The sequence below is a fragment of the Bombina bombina genome, chromosome 1 (genome assembly GCF_027579735.1).
Source record: "Bombina bombina isolate aBomBom1 chromosome 1, aBomBom1.pri, whole genome shotgun sequence".
Classification (NCBI taxonomy): Eukaryota; Metazoa; Chordata; class Amphibia; order Anura; family Bombinatoridae; genus Bombina; species Bombina bombina.
Window position 1 is genome coordinate 452,931,642 of NC_069499.1, and position 16,779 is coordinate 452,948,420.

A 16,779-nucleotide genomic window follows, 5' to 3' on the forward strand; every position below is an offset into this window, starting at 1 on the left:
AGAGAGAGCGCAAAAGAGAGGGGTGGAGAGAGAGTGCAAAAGAGAGGGGGGTGAGAAAGCGCAAAAGAGGGGGGTGAGAGAGCGCAAAAGAGAGGGGGGTGAGAGAGCGCAAAAGAGAGGAGGGAGAGAGAGCGCAAAAGAGAGGGGGAGAGAGAGCACAAAAGAGAGGGGGAGAGAGAGCACAAAAGAGAGGGGGGAGAGAGAGCGCAAAAGAGAGGGGGGAGAGAGAGCGCAAAAGAGAGGGGGAGAGAGCGCAAAAGAGAGGGGGGAGAGAGAGTGCAAAAGAGAGGGTGGGAGAGAGAGCGCAAAAGAGAGGGGGAGAAAGAGCGCAAAAGAGACGGGGGAGAGAGCGCAAAAGAGATGGGGAGAGAGAGAAGCAAAAGAGAGGGGGGAGAGAGAAGCAAAAGAGAGGGGGGAGAGAGACAGCAAAAGAGGGGGGGGGGAGAGAGACAGCAACAGAGAGAGGGGGAGAGAGACAGCAACAGAGAGAGGGGGAGAGAGACAGCAGCAGAGAGAGAGGGAGAGAAACAGTAAAAGAGAGGAGGGAGAGAGACAGCAAAAGAGAGGGGAGAGAGACAGCAAAAGAGAGAGGGGGAGAGAGACAGCAAAAGAGAGGGGGGAGAGAGACAGCAAAAGAAAGGGGGGAGAGAGACAGCAAAAGAGGGGGGAGAGAGACAGCAACAGAGAGAGAGGGAGAGAGACAGCAACAGAGAGAGGGGGAGAGAGACAGCAACAGAGAGAGAGGGAGAGAGACAGCAAAAGAGAGAGGGGGAGAGAGACAGCAAAAGAGAGGGGGGGAGAGAGACAGCAAAAGAGAGGGGGGAGTGAGACAGCAAAAGAGAGAGAGGGAGAGAGACAGCAAAAGAGAGAGGGGGAGAGAGACAGCAAAAGAGAGAGGGGAAGAGAGAGCGCAAAAGAGAGGGGGGAAGAGTGCAAAAGAGGGGGGGGAAGAGCGTAAAAGAGAGGGTGGAGAGAGAGTGCTAAAGAGAGGGGGAGAGAGCGCTAAAGAGAGGGGGAGAGAGAGAGCGCAAAAGAGAGGGGGAGAGAGAGAGCGCTAAAGAGAGGGGGAGAGAGAGCACAAAAGAGAGGGGGGAGGGAGAGCGCAAAAGAGAGGGGGGAGAGAGAGGGGGGGAGAGCGCAAAAGAGATGGGGGAGAGAGAGCGCGCAAAAGAGATGGGGGAGAGAGAGAGCGCAAAAGAGAGGGGGAGAGAGAGAGCGCAAAAGAGAGGGGGAGAGAGAGCGCAAAAGAGAGGGGGAGAGAGAGAGCGCAAAAGAGTAGGGGAGAGAGCGCAAAAGAGTAGGGGGGAGAGAAAGAGCTCAAAAGAGATGAGGAGAGAGATCAAAATAGAGGGGGGAGAGAGAGCGCAAAAGAGAGGGGGGAGAAAGAGCGCAAAAGAGAGAGGGTGAGAGAGAGAGAGAGCGCAAAAGAGAGGGGGGAGAGAGAGCTCAAAAGAGAGGGGGGAGAGAGAAAGCTCAAAAGAGAGGGGGAGAGAGAGAGAGAGCAAAAGAGAGGGGGAGGGACAGAGCAAAAGAGGTGGGACCGCTGTACTGCAAAAAATGGCCCGTGTGAACGGGCTTTAGGACTAGTATACATTATAAATTGTATCAGTGAGTGGTCATTCATGGGTATAAAAGGGAGCGAGCAAGCACAGTGTGTTACATAGATGGAAACAACAATAACAACAACATAGTTAAAGAACAAATAACTATTAATAAAAATAAGAACATTATTGGGGGAAATTAAGGGTAATCCCCCCAACACAACTATTATAATAAATGAATAAGGGTCGGCCGGATACTTGAACCCAGATATCTGCGATGGTATTTAATAGCCACATTTAATATTGGGGCATGTGGGCCTTTATGCCTAAACCCAATTAGTACTAGCCTATTTTAATAGAACCATACAACTCAACAAAATAATAAGTCAGAGTGTCCACACATTTGTGTAGGTGTATATATGCCATCCTTGGTCTCTATAGCCTGTCCACACTTAAGAATATGCCCCTAGATGAGGAGCTCTCCTCTCACCGGGGGGCAACCATTGACACCCAGTCCCACATAGATTAAGCAAAACACAGGTAAAAAATTTGGCAATACAGTGGGGTAAAACCCTGATAGAGCATCCACACATCTCATCGAATCCCTCTCCATTGACCCCCTTCAGACACAACCCGGACATTCCATTTACGAACACACAGAACCCAACAAGGGTTAGGATACAGATGGACCAAATTACGTTCCATAGGATAATCACAAATAAAAAACTTAGAAGCAGGAGCGAACTGGAGGAATCTGGTCTCGGGGTCTCCTGGTATTTTCATATGCAACTCCAACACTTCATGGGGTCTTACAAACATGTGAACCTACTGACTAGACCATTAACATTGCTTGAAACACTCAGTTTACTCCCCAGTAATCCGGGGCACCTAACATCCATAATGTACTGTGCATTGCTGTCAAATGCGAGATCCCCCCTTCCAACCTTTGCTGAGCAGTGGAACAGAGAGCTGGACTCTCACCCCACGGACAGTGAATGACAAAAAAAAATTACTAACCACACAAAGGCTTCGGTCTCTGCTAGAACGCTAGAGTCAAACTATAAATTCATGTCATGCTGGTATCTTACGCCTGTCAGGCTGCAAAAGATCTATAAACATACGGATGGAAAGTGCTGGAGGGGGTGCGGGGAGCGGGAACTCTCTCCCACATATGGTGGCACTGTGACCTGATTAAATCTTACTGGCAAAACATTATAGACGCAATAGACACAAATCTACAAGTCACACTGAACAGGGTCCCTAATTTATTACTCTTCCACGACCTCCCCAAGATCAGGGACAAGCCTAAGAAGCAACTATTGTACATAATGCTTAATAGAGCCAAATCTCTGATCCCCAAAAATTGGAAATCAGCGAAGATACCCACTTTCTTTGACTGGACAAAACATGTAAATAGGGACCTGCCCTTCTCCCCAAAGAAAGGAGAGAAATGAGAGAAATTTTTTTTTTCTTTTTTCTTCTCCTCCTATCTTCCCCTTACCTCTTCCTCCCTCTTTCTTCTCTAAATTTCCTTCACCTCAACCTTAAACCTCTTACATTTCAGTAAAGATGACACCGGAGTGCTGAAGAATTAGTACACTCCCGGTCCAGTATACATTAATTGGTGTGCGCTCTAACACCAAAGCATTAGAATCAATATTATTAATATTATTGTACTAAATGAGACTTGGCAATGCATTTTATTACCAAACTATTGCTCTGTATACTATTTTTATTTTGTAACTGCCGGAGGAATGGCGTATGGCTCACAATGTAACCAGAGCCAAGTCTGTCATATTTTATATTTTATGTTTCATTAAAGCTTTTTGAAAAAAAAAAAAAAAAAATTGACAATAAATGTCCATATTGATCTCACCCAACCATGGAAACTAGAAACAAGTTAAGTCTCACATCTTTATCTCAAGATTTTGGGTTGTTCCTCCTTTTTTTATGTACCACTTTGTGCCATTGTGTCCCTGCTGTGAGTTGCGACTTTACTGCCACATCTTCAGATGAGCTCTCAAGTGGACGAGGTGGTTGTAATGACAAACCCAGTCCTTTGGAGAAGGATTCCAGGTCCTGCGGCCCTTTGTAGGTGTGAGTATGCCCTTCGTTAACCACCACTTGGCTGAATGGGAACCCCCAGCGGTATTTAATGTTCTTCTCTTGAAGTACAGTGGTGATAAACCGGACATCTCTTCTGCGTTGTAGGGTGCTTGAGCACAGATCCGGGTAGATTTGCAGTGAGTGGTCTAGATAGGATATCTTCCTTATTTGTCTCGCTTTGGACCATATTTCTTCTCTGTCTGTAAATCTCAGAAATTTAAGAATGGCATCTCTGGGGGGGGGGGGGGCACCTGAAGGTGGAGGTGGCCGCAGAGCACGGTGAACCCTCTCCAGTTCCATATCTGGTATCTCTGTCACCCCCAAGAGTTGTTGAAATAAATTCTGTAGGTATTCCCTGAGATCTGGGCTCTTTATTGTTTCCGGGATGCCCCGCACCCTAAGATTAGACCTCCTACTACGATTTTCGAGATCCTCGATTTTGTCTTGTAGGGACTCTATTTGTGAGGCCTGAACGTTTGCGTGAGTGTCAAGGGCTCCTATCATTTCACTGATAGTAGTTTGAGTGTCCTCCACCTCCTCCACCCTATTCCCTAATGCGTTAATTGTTTCCGGGATGCCCCGCACCCTAAGATTAGACCTCCTACTACGATTTTCGAGATCCTCGATTTTGTCTTGTAGGGACTCTATTTGTGAGGCCTGAACGTTTGCGTGAGTGTCAAGGGCTCCTATCATTTCACTGATAGTAGTTTGAGTGTCCTCCACCTCCTCCACCCTATTCCCTAATGCGTTAATGTCTTTTCTCATAGATGTGAGTTCTGTAGTTATCAGAGACTTTAAAGAGGCAAAATCTTCATTTGATGGCATGTTAGCAATATCCTGTTTTAATTGGGAGATGTATGCAGCAGTTGCCTGCGTATCTGTGGTGTTAGGCAAAGCCATGAGATTCAGCAGGTACTGCTGTTTGAGAAGCAGAGTTATTAATTGTATCTGGAAGCAAAAAAAAAATGTGCTCACTGAAACTGGTGCAGCAGATTGGCTTTTAGAAAACTTTTCCCCTTTGGTTAGACGTCTGGCAGCCATACTTTGTGTTTAAGAGGTTAATGCTGACATCCAGCAATATTGCATGTCTTTTTACACTTGCAACAGTAGTAGATAAGACAATTTAAAAATGTGGAGTAAGCTTCTAGTGCAGAGATTCCAGCTCCCATATTTGTTGTGCTGCCTTTGTGTTGTATATTGAGTGTAGTCTACATGAGGCACAATATCATGTCACACCTATAATTATGCTATACCCCTACATCATCTGACCGTTTATAGTCATTCAATTGCACAATGAGAGAGGGCATCAGCAGTCTCAGCAGTATTTGTAGTGCGTGGCAAACCCCAAGGGGTTAATGATTAATATCCGGGTCTCTAGGTCAGGGCAGGGGACCTATTTATCCCATAGGCATCTTATCTATCTTACCCCAGGTCCACAGCAAGAACCAGAGCACATCTGTTTAGCCCAGCTGCATGGCCTATGCATGGCCTTTCCAAGATAGCGGCGGGCCTCCTGATGTGAGGCAAAAAAAGTTCACTGAGGCTTTAGTGAATGCTCACGGCGTCTGCATTCCGTTCCGGAAAGTGTCCCCACGCTGTTATGCACAGATGGGTCGCTTTTGGTGCATATGTGTGGTGTTTAAATGTCTCTGGGTCCTTTCTCCAAAATGGAGCTAAATCACCTTGCGGCCATTTGCCTGCACAGCCGAGCTCCGCCCCCACATATTGCAATGATTTCTATTAAGTATAAGCAACTGTTTAATGCCTTTTTTTCTTACAACACTGAAACTGTTTAACATCCCTTTAACTTCCTCAAGCTCTGTGAAATATCTAATAAAAACCCATATTGTTTCAAACAAAATGTTTTTGTTTTATTGTAATAACTGAGTTTTGTACCTGAGTTTGCGTATTCATGCACTATCAAAACCCTTATAAATAAAAAACTGCATAAGATTAAACAAAAATCAAATTCACGATTTGGAGTCAGCTTTGATAGGACATTCTATTCACTGATTGAAATAAAAATTGGGAAATCTAAGGTAAAAAAGTGTTTGTCAGTTGACATGGAATGATGCTGTTTTCGAGGTACTTTATGGGTGGAATGATTTCATTTTTGATGTAATCTGGCAATGGGAAATGCAGTTAAAGCCTTACAAGCATGACATTTTTTATTGTTATTTTCTCAAAAAAGGAACATTTAAACTTAAAGGGAAACTAAACTCATTTTTTTTTCTTTAATGATTCAGATAGAGCATGCAATTATAAGCAACTTTGTAATTTACTCCAATTATCAATTTAACTTCATTCTCTTGCTATCTTTATTTAAAAAGCAGGAATGTAAAGCTTAGAAACTATCCCATTTTTGTTTAAGCACCCTGGATAGTGCTTGCTTATTGGTGGCTACATTTAGTCACCAATAAGCAATGATAACCAGGGTCTGAACCAAAAATGGGCCGACTCTTAAGCTTTACATTCCTACTTTTTAAATAAAAATAGCAAGAGAAAGAAGAAAAAAATGATAATAGGAGTAAATTAGAAAGTTGCTTAAAATTGTGTGCTCTATCTGAATCATTAAATAAAAAAATTGGGGTTAGTATCCCTTTAATTTTTGTGTTTCTGTTAAACAAACTCATTATTTTGTTGTTCTGTAATAGTAACACAAAAGGCTGTGAGATGTTTATGTTTTTCTTTTTTAGTTTTTAACATGGCTTTACTTTGAAGTACAGTTATTGTTGATTACTTTCCCTTGTGACATTTTTTCATGGTGACTATTATTGAGCCAGATATGACAGTCCCAGAATGACATTTTTATTTATTTATTTATTTTTAGGGATAACTTCATGACTTTAAGTAGCTCTTTAGCTCTGTACTATAGAGATTTACTAGATAAAAAAGACCTTATTGGAACTGATTAAAAACTTTAGATATTAGTGCTAAGATGAAATATAAAATATTTGAATAGCCTAGCAGTGTTGTTTTATTGGGAAAAATGAATTATTAATTTGAAACTATTTTGTTTATTTCTAGATGGTTATGAAAATGCAAAACAATTATGTGACTTGTATTACATGAGCTCGCCCGAATTGGAGCTTACAGAATATAATGGTAGGTGATCAACTTTTTGTATGCAAGATTACAAATAAGGGTACAAATACGTGAATTGATTTGTTTGCTGTTTCTACATAGTTATTTTGAATTATACGTTGTATAACTCGTTCTGCCGCTTTGTGCTACAATGTAACTACAGGACCCACCATTGTGATATGCTAAAAGAACTAAACTGGCTGACGCTGGCATCCAGACGCACCCTCCATCTTTCCTGCCTTGTGTTTAAGAGCCTTTCTGGGAAGCTCCCACCCTACCTGAGCAGAATGCTCTCCCCGGCTATTCCCACCTCCTATAACCTCCGATCCAGTACCAGCACATTACTTAGCTTGCCTCAATACAAAAAGAAAGCTGCTCGATCCTCCTTTTCCTACAGAGCACCACAATTATTGAATGACCTCCCTCACACTTTAAAAACTTCCCCAAACCTAATATCCTTTAAGAAATCCCTCTCTACATATCTCAAAACAGAATGTGCCTGTCATGGTTTATTAAATATGTCCTACCAGTTCTATGTTAAATGTTTGCATATATTGTGTATTATTATTGTTTTTGTATTTTATTGTACACTATTGTATCAATGCAATGTTTTGTGGTCCCAGGACATACTTGAAAACGAGAGAAATGTCAATGTATCCTTCCTGGTAAAATATTTTATAAATAATTTTTTTTATAAATAAATATATCAAAAGAGAATCTTGTATACATACAATGGTATGTTTAATGTATCTATTGTACCTTAGAATTGTAATATAGTTTTAATGAGAGATGTTTAATGTATCACTTCCATTCAACGCTAGAGAATATTACTTTTTTTCTAATGTTCATTGTGATAGCAAATAAAGCCTGAGATTCATGAGTATAGGTTTACTTAGTATAGGTTTAATAGCAAGCCATTAAGCCAGTCAGAAACCTCAAATAGAAAAACATCACTTTTTTATGTTTCTGTCTGAAGTTAAAATATTATGGGCTCCTTTTATCAAGCAGCTAAACCTGCTTTGGAGCCCTTGATTGAGAGCCTGCTGACTACACGTTACAGAGTGTAGTTCAAATAACCCAAACTCACTTGTTCAAGGTGATTGACGGGTCCTTCTGTTGTGCAACTTATGCCCAAGTAGAGAACCTTGTTTGTCGATGATTTGAACAAGACTTTGAAGATCGGCACCATATTCTACATTAATTCAAAATTACACATATTTTCTTCATATACATCTCAGTTCAATCCTTCCTCTGTTCCATGCAAGTGGTTCTGATAGTGTGCATAAACTACTGATCCCTATTAAGTCCTCAGATCCCAACCACGTACTAAACCATACACTGTGATGAATCAAATATACCTTTCTAGAATGTATTGGGTTTTGATCTTGGGTACTCACAGCAAACATGCTTCACCACTTTATCATGTGAGGGGGAAGCAGGATTACCTAAACTGCTGCATCAGCAATGGGTACTGGCGAATACCCTACATAGACCTTAAAGCATCCCGGTCCAAAGGCCATTAGACAGTTTTTTCATGGTCTTCTCTTTCAGTTTATACCTTTCCCCCTAATGTTATTCTCCCTATGGCTCTTCAAAAGAACAGTCAAGATCCTCAACAACCCATTTTTCTTCTTAAACAGGGAGAGTCCACAGCTGCATTCATTACTTTTGGGAAATACAGAACCTGGCCACCAGGAGGGGGCAAAGACACCCCAGCCAAAGGCTTAAATACCTCCCCCACTTCCCTCATCCCCCAGTCATTCTTTGCCTTTCGTCACAGGAGGTTGGCAGATAAGTGTCGGAAGATACGGTTTAGTCTCTTATGGAGGGTAGTACTCTTCGGAATGGGACTGGAGTTTTAAGTAGTCCTGTCAGCCTCTAAGTGACATATTAACAGCTCCATAAGCAATCAGCGTTGACGAGTTTCGATGCTACTATCTGTCACACTTAAAGGGCAGCGTTCCTGTTCCACAGCGTTGATTCCGGTAAGATCATTTAATTTTACTTTCAATATGAGTATGTAATGTATATGAATAAGTCAGGGTCTCAGTGGAACTCCTTTATCTTTGGAATCAAGGGTTACTATCTCCTAAGGGGGTTATTGAACAGGGGGTGACTTTAATCATGTTTGTTATGTGATTCTGTCTGCTAATGTGTAGTGATGCTTGGGCTCGTGGCTATTTCGGAACATACCGGCATTTTTTATCTGGCTGCTCTTTCTTTTTGGACTGGCGCACTTTTCTTTGACCTGCACAGTGCACCTTGTGACCGGGCGTGGTCACGTTTCTTTTCTCCATTTCCGTATTCCTGACTGTGTGGCGACAGAGAGAGTCTGTTCGCTAGTTGTCTGGGTCATAGGAGGTGGTGAGTGCCCCAGCCATTGGGAGTGTTAGGTGCCATTTATTTTTTATCCATAATTTCAATCACCAAGTTATGGAGTATTCTGATTTTGTAGAGACGGATGTCTCTGATTCAGATTCTACTTCTTGCGAAGAATATGAAATGGCCAGAATCGGGAACTTAGAGTCTGCCGAGCCATCTGCCCCTGAGGATTCCACATCCTGCGGGGCGCGCGCCCTAGATCCTTCTTTTGCTAAGCAAGCAGGTGTCCCAAATGCCGTTACCCCTTCTCCGGAAGGTGGCTTGTTTCCTCCAGAAGTTACAGCACAGTTTCACACGGCCATATCTATGGCGTTGGCGCATTAACATCTTCCTGGAAGATACTGTCCGTGTTCTGCTAACCAGGGCTCGTCAGGCGTGGGACCGTCTGGATCAGATCAGCCCTCTGTGTAAGAGGTTTCCTCTGAGGCTTCAGGGGTCCAACCCTCGGGCCGGGGTCATCAGTTGCCCCGGCGGAGGTAAGTCTTGCCTTTCGTTATAGAATGGCGTGCCTTTGTGTCCTTCTGAGGCGTGTTTTGGCAGTGCTGGAGGATTCCAGTTCTAATGGTTCGATGGATCCTAGGTCTTCCGATGCATGGGGATGTCGTCTCCATTTTTCTTTTTTTGGGGTATCTTGTTCCAGTCCTGAGCTTTGGAAGAATTGGGCCTCTGATTGGCTTGTCCGGTTAGTATGTCCATTCTTCTTGGGTGTTCACCTGCGGGGGCTGCCTTCATTTTCTTTGATCCGGTCAGGATGTATTTTATTTCATTTTGAGAAGCTCATGTCTGTTATAGTTTTTCCTTATGGAAAATATTTTTGTTTCTGGAATTTGATACTAGCGATTTTGTGGTCGCTTTAGCACTTCCTCGGAAGTTTGATAATTTGTGTTAGGACATTGTTATGTCTATCGTTTGTTTGTCTATCCCTACTAGGTATTCAACTTTTCTGTGGACTTGGACTGTTCCGTGGTGCCCTATATGTCAGGCTGGTCCTGGTCGGGCACTAGTTTTTTTGTTCCTGGATGTCTATATCAACCACGTGGTGCCCATTATAGCTGGCTGGTCCGGTTGGGGTGCCGAGTTTGCTAACTCTGGTGAGGATTTTTTTTTTTTACTTGATTTTATATGTTATAGGAGGCCTTTCGTTTCTAGACGTTAGGCTGGTCCTCGTTTTCCCTTTGGGTGGGGCATCAGAGGGGATTGGGCTCAGTCCTAAATGCCCTGATCCTGATTGTTGGTGGGGTTACCGTGGTCGAATCCTGCTAAGACTTACTCTGGGGGTTCCTAAGATCCTTTGGCCTTAGAGCTAGAGTTCTCTTCCTGACAGGCTTGGAAGTTCAGATGACTCTTTGGATATCCGTGGTACCAGGTTAGGTGGCGATTCTCGTCTCCTTTTTTGGTATTCTTTTTCTTAGATTGTCCGTTGTAAACCCTTGGCGACTATACCTCTTCCTTATGGGTTCGAGGTTGCTGTGCCGCTTTTCCCCCTTCATTAGGGCTGGGATTCTGGTCATCTATTTTCTGGAAGCTCAGGTTTTAGCCCTTTGTTTCCCCCATTCACCTACCAATAAACAAGTGCTGTCCATGGTACTGAACCAAAAAAATAGCTTAGATGCCTTCTTTTTCAAATAAAGATAGCAAGAGAACAAAGACAAATTGATAATAGGAGTACATTAGAAAGTTGCTTAAAATGGCATGCTCTGGAGTTCCGGAGGAGGAGCCTGCGTACAGGTTGTGCGGCGCGAGCTCCTGTGTCCTGCAGGTAATCCACTGGCGGTGGTTTTCTGCGCGCTGGAGACTCCTGCAACCGGAGGAAACCTGCAATCGGCTTGAGCAGTGGATCAAGCCCAGAGGGACTCTCTTAGCGCTTGTTACCTGCGCTTTTCTAGCCCATCTATCCTCTGAGCTCCACGCAGGATATCGCGTGTGGGAGCTATTCAGAGCCTAAACACCTCTGGCGGCAGTCCCCCCCTCCCATCGGAACTGCGAGAGGGGGGTTGATAGCCCGAAGACATCTGTTTTAATATAAAAGTGTGAATACCTACCGCTGCCCTCCCCCCCCACCGGTGCTGCGCGGGGGGAGAAGAGACAGCTGACCAGGCTTAAAGCAGGTATTCTAAGGGAGCAAGGCATTGGCCGCCAATATCACTCGGAGCACCTTACCCGGATGGTGGCCTAACTTGGAGGGAGCGGTTGTCTCTCAGGTTGTGGAGGCCCTGCTAATGCTCTGATCTTCCCTGTCTGGGGAGGCGGCTTGGAGACCGCTAAAGTTTGACTACATACTGCTACTCTCCCTCCCCACCGATGCTGCGCGGGGGGAGAAGAAACAGCTGACCAGATCAAACAAGTGTCTTGAAGGATCATAGCAGCGGCTATAGATATCATCTGGAGGTGACGGAGGTGCGACTCAAGGCGACCGGCTATAGTGCAGAGCACAGGGGCCCTTGTGGTGTGCTGATTCCCCTGTTTGGAGAGGCTATTGGAGAGCGGGGCTGCCGCCATGTTTTGTTCACCTAGGGGCTGCAGATTGTCGGTACTGGGCCGGTAAATGAGGAGGCTGAGCACGGAAGCACGGTTCTCTTTCTCTATACAAGGGCGTTAAGGAGAAGTCTCATAGGTACCTGGGACTGAGCAACCCCAATGTCCAGTGTACCCTACAACGTATAACGCTCAGAGAAACAGAGGTCACCATTGAATGGTCTATACAAGAAGAGGGGTGAGTGCAGGACTCCTGCAAGTTTGGTATTTTTTTTTTCATTCATACGCCGTGCAAGATATATTCTGCTATTGAGAATACCTACTTGTTGGGAGAACTCTTTCTTAAATTTTCTTTGCTTTTTGGACACCCCCAAGAAAAGTTTGCACTGTATAAAGTGACGCTACAAGCAAGTAGTTAACTGAATTCTAGCTTCCCTCCCAGGGGTTGTGTAAGCTATGTAATTATTTGGGACAAAGTATTCTAATACTGGCAAAATCTCTGGAGAAAGTCTAAAACTTACTTTCCTTAATTATAAGGCACTTTCTTTACACCCTAAGGGGATACAACAGGTAGTTTTGGCCTGACTTCATTTTCCTGCCCTGTGGCAAAGAAAAAGCTGTGAACTGTTATTTGTTAAAATTACAACGGATGGCAATAGCTGCATTATACTTTGTTTATACACCCTGATGTTAACTGAGATACAATTAACTTGTGGCTATCAATTTATTTGTATGTATTAGTAGCCTCACATTGTGGGAGGAATCTGTGACCCAGAGGGGCTTTGTCATTTTGTCATTTTGTAAGTGTTTATTTCATTCTCTTTTCACATTGGCTTGAACTGAAGTACAAGTGTGGGTAGTTCCCACAAGGGTTTTAAGAAGGGAAAGGAAGGTGAGCTGAAATAGGCTTAAAAGTTATTACTACATTATTATCTTAACATATCGTAACCCAATAGGGATACCCTAGTTAAGAAGGATCACTAGGGGAAAAGTTTGGTAAGCCCAAACTACATTGAATTATTAGAGAGCTCTCTGGCTGCTGAGGCGTTACAACTTTATATGCTATTCCGTGGGAGTAAGAACCCCTGGTCGGCCTAGATCACCCCTTTGTCACAGTCATTATTAAGAAATTATTTGCACTCTTACCACTCTCCCGAGACCCCCCACCCTCTTCCCTTCCCCCCCTCTCTTTTTTTTTTTCCCTCCCTTAATCGCGCACTCACTTGAGCACCTCTGGAATTTACCACCTTAAGACATGTCACATCTTCTCCCTTTAGGGGGGTGAGAAGGAGGAGGAGAGAAAGGGTTCTAAAATTCCTTTTTTCTCTCCTCTCTCTTTTTCTACCCCTCTATCGTCTCTTTTTTTCCTTCACCATCTTTTTAGCTGCACTTATTTATGGATAGATTTTTGAATTCACCAACCCATCACAAAAGCACTCCGCCGGCCATGGCTTCCAGACCCAGAGATAGAAAGAATAAAGCAGCCTCAGAAACTTTAGTGGAAATGCATCCTGAACCTGGATCTGTCAGAAGGACTAGTGAGGGCATACACTCGCAACCCCTAGTAAATAGCATATTGGAAGCTTTGAATCCGAAATTTGAGGCACTAAGGTTAGAAATAAAACAAGACTTAAACTCCCTATCCAATGAGCTCAAACAGTTCACGATGAGAATTGAAGAAGCGGAGCAAAGAGTCTCCGATCTTGAAGATCTCACATTAGAGCAGAATACTAAACTACAGGCAAATACTCTTTCTATTAGAGAATTACAGAATAAGATCGAAGACTTAGAAAACCGATCAAGGAGGAACAATATTAGAATAATTGGGGTTCCTGAAACCCCAGGTTACTCAGATCTGATGAAGTTTGCAGCTGAGTCCCTCCCTAAATTATTGAACTTCCCATCAGAACTGTTACCTTTAGTTATAGAAAGAGCCCATAGGATAGGGAGGCCTTTGGCAGCAGGTGATAATAAACTCAGACCCAGACCCATAATTGTGAGATATTTGAGCTATCAGGACAAGCTTAAAATCATGCAATTATCGCGTAAAACTTCACCGGTGCTTCTGGATGGGGTTAAAATACTAATCTTCCAAGACTTTGCATATGGAACGTCTCTGAAAAGAAGAGAACTTTCTCCAATATGTGGAAGATTAATCAAAGAGGGTATATCTGCCACGGTATTATACCCGGCTAAGCTTAAAGTAGAATACCAGGGTCACACACATTTCTTTGAAACTGCTGCGGAAGCAGAGAAGTTCTACACTGAAAAAGTTGTTAAATAGGTTAATTTGATTGTTTTTTTTTTTCATAATTTTAAGAAATGCAATTATTTTTCTGATAAGTAAAACCAGAAGGTTTAAGAGTCCTATCATACATTCTGGCTTCAGGTTCTACGGAGGAGCAAAATTCTTGGGGATGGGGAATGGGGAGGAAATTTTTTTTTTTTTTCCCCCTCTCTTTTCTTCTTTTTCCCCTTGTTAAATAATGCCTAAAAAGAAAAAAATTATTTTAACATCCTGGAATGTTGGGGGTATTTCTTCCCCAATAAAACGCAAGGCAATAGTCTCACAACTGAGGAAATATAATTCTGATATAGCCTTTATTCAGGAGACTCACCTTAATACGGAAGAATCATTAAAATTGAAAACTTCCTGGGTAAAGGAGGTATTCTATACACCCAGTATTGGCAGGAAAAGAGGAGTGGCCATCTTAATGGGGAAGAGGTTAACGTATGAAGTGTTATCAAAATACTCTGACCCAAATAGTAGAAGTTTAATTTTGAAAATTAAACTGGCGAACTTTGTCTTTACACTTTGTAATATTTATGCTCCCAATAATTTTGACTCTAATTTTTGGGACTCTGTACAAACCAATATCTTACGCATGGGTGAAGGGAATGTCATATTAGCCGGGGATTTCAACATGGCACCACAAACACCTATTGATAGACTTAGGCAAACAAATATTACTCTTCAATCCAAGAGAGATAAATTAGAGGCCAAAATGTTTAAAACTCTATCGAGCAACTTGACTCTTAAAGATATCTGGAGGCTACAACACCCAGATGAAAGGGAATTCACCTGTAAGGCCAAGAATGTAAATTCTCTCTCAAGAATTGATTTATTTATGGTTAGTGATGAAATAGTCAAGATTGGCCTCACTACTAAAATTTTTCAAATAACTATTTCAGATCATGCCCCAATCTTATTAGAGATCCCAATTTTTGGTAAAAGGCATTCCTCACAACGGTTCTTCTTCCCTAAATTTCTATCAAAAAATCTAAAGTTCAAAAATTGGTTAACAAATAAAATGAATGAATTTTTCTCCTTAAATTTGGGCTCAGTTAATGATCCGAACTCACTGTGGGAAGCAGGTAAAGCTGTAATGAGGGGGGAGATTATAGCGTATATGGTTAACTTCAGAAGGAAAGTTAGTCTTAGAGAAAACCAGGCATTGAAAGTCTTGACTAATTCCTATAATAGGTATTTATCTCGCCCCACTACTGTAAATTGGAGACGATATTCTGCCATGGGGACAAAGCTGGCAAATTTCTGGCTAAGCTATGTAAAAACTTGCAAGGGAATCCCTCTATTGATTCACTCCTAGAACATGATTCTTTGATTATTGACCCGAAAGAAATATTGGAAACTTTTTCGACATATTATAAAGGGATTTATTCCTTTAAAGAGTCTGACATGGAGGTCTCAAGAAGCTTTTGGGAGGGTTTGGAATATTCAATTTTAAGTGAAGATGCAGTAAATAAAATTAATGCTCCCATATCTGACCAAGAGATTCTTCAAGCCATTAAAGAGTTGCGGTTGGACAAAGCTCCTGGGCCAGATTTCTTGCCTAATGAGTTTTATAAGATCTTGGCCCCGATTATTACTCCCCATTTGAAGAACCTCTTTAATTACTTTTATGTAGAGAGAAACCCTATTCCCATATCTTTTCTTACATCTACTACGGCATTAATTTTAAAACAAGGTAAGGATCCTTTAAAAAAGGAAGCCTATCGGCCAATAGCATTACTTAATTCCGACTACAAATTGCTATCATCGATCCTAGCTAAAAGACTACAGAGCGAGATTGGGGTCCTTATCAATAAGGATCAGGCGGGGTTTTTAAATAAACGTAATCTAGCGGCCAAAGTTAGAGAACTCTTTCTGGTCCTTGACTATTTTTATAGTCCTCGGGAAATACCCTCACAAGATCAACTAGACTTAGCGGTGATAGCTCTGGACGCAGAAAAGGCGTTTGACTCAGTACATCATCAGCATATCTTGACCTCTCTCTCTCGTTTTGGTTTCAAAGATAATTTTGTATTCTTCGTCAAAAGTCTTTGTGAAAACTCATCAACAAAATTGATCATTAATCAATTAGAATCCGATTCAATTAAACTTCAAAGGGGAACTAGACAAGGATGCCCTTTATCGCCTCTGTTGTTTGACTTAGCTATAGAGCCACTAGCCCTTAAAATAAGAAAAGATCTTCAGGGTATAAAAATTGGGTCTATGGAACAAAAAATCGCTCTATATGCTGATGATGTACTGGTCTATGTCTCCAACACCAGAGTTAATATTCCTAGGTTAATTTCGATTACAAACTCTTTTGGAACCTTCACAGGTTATAAAGTTAACGCCGCTAAATCAGAGCTAATGTGGATTAGGAAAAATAAGATCTCTATAACTGAGACACCGTTTAAGGAGGTCATCTCTCACTTTAGATACTTAGGCATTAATATATCGGCAAACCCACGAAATTGGTATGACCTTAATATCTCCCCAATCCTACTTAAGGTAAAAGAATATATGAAGAACTGGCAAAATTTTCCGCTTTCATTAACAGGTCGTATTGCACTTTTTAAGATGGTTCTTCTCCCCAAGATTCTTTTTCCTCTGCAAAACGTATCAGTTCTGCTGAAAACCAAGGATTGGAAGAGTCTATGTAGGGCCCTTCGATATTTTATCTGGAAATGCAAAAGACCTCGAATTTCGATTAATAGACTTCTTCTTCCTAAGAGGTTTGGTGGCATGGCTCTACCAGACCTCAGCAGTTACAGTATGGTCTTTTTGGCACGGATCGTAATAGACTGGATACTAAATAAAGACTATTTCACAAATAATATTCTTGAAATAAACATAGTATACCCATATAACCCTATAGCTTTAATCCATTGTTCAATGTATTTG

General features: G+C 42.2%; 1 protein-coding gene across 1 annotated transcript in view; it reads left to right on the forward strand.

The window, feature by feature from the left end:
• The window catches only part of PDK1 (pyruvate dehydrogenase kinase 1), a 251,531-nt gene that overhangs the window by 135,030 nt on the left and 99,722 nt on the right, over positions 1-16,779 (forward strand). Inside the window, exon 6 of the mRNA XM_053698443.1 lies at positions 6,675-6,752. Coding sequence (XP_053554418.1) covers positions 6,675-6,752 — 78 coding nt within the window. The remainder of the gene's footprint in view (positions 1-6,674; positions 6,753-16,779) is intronic.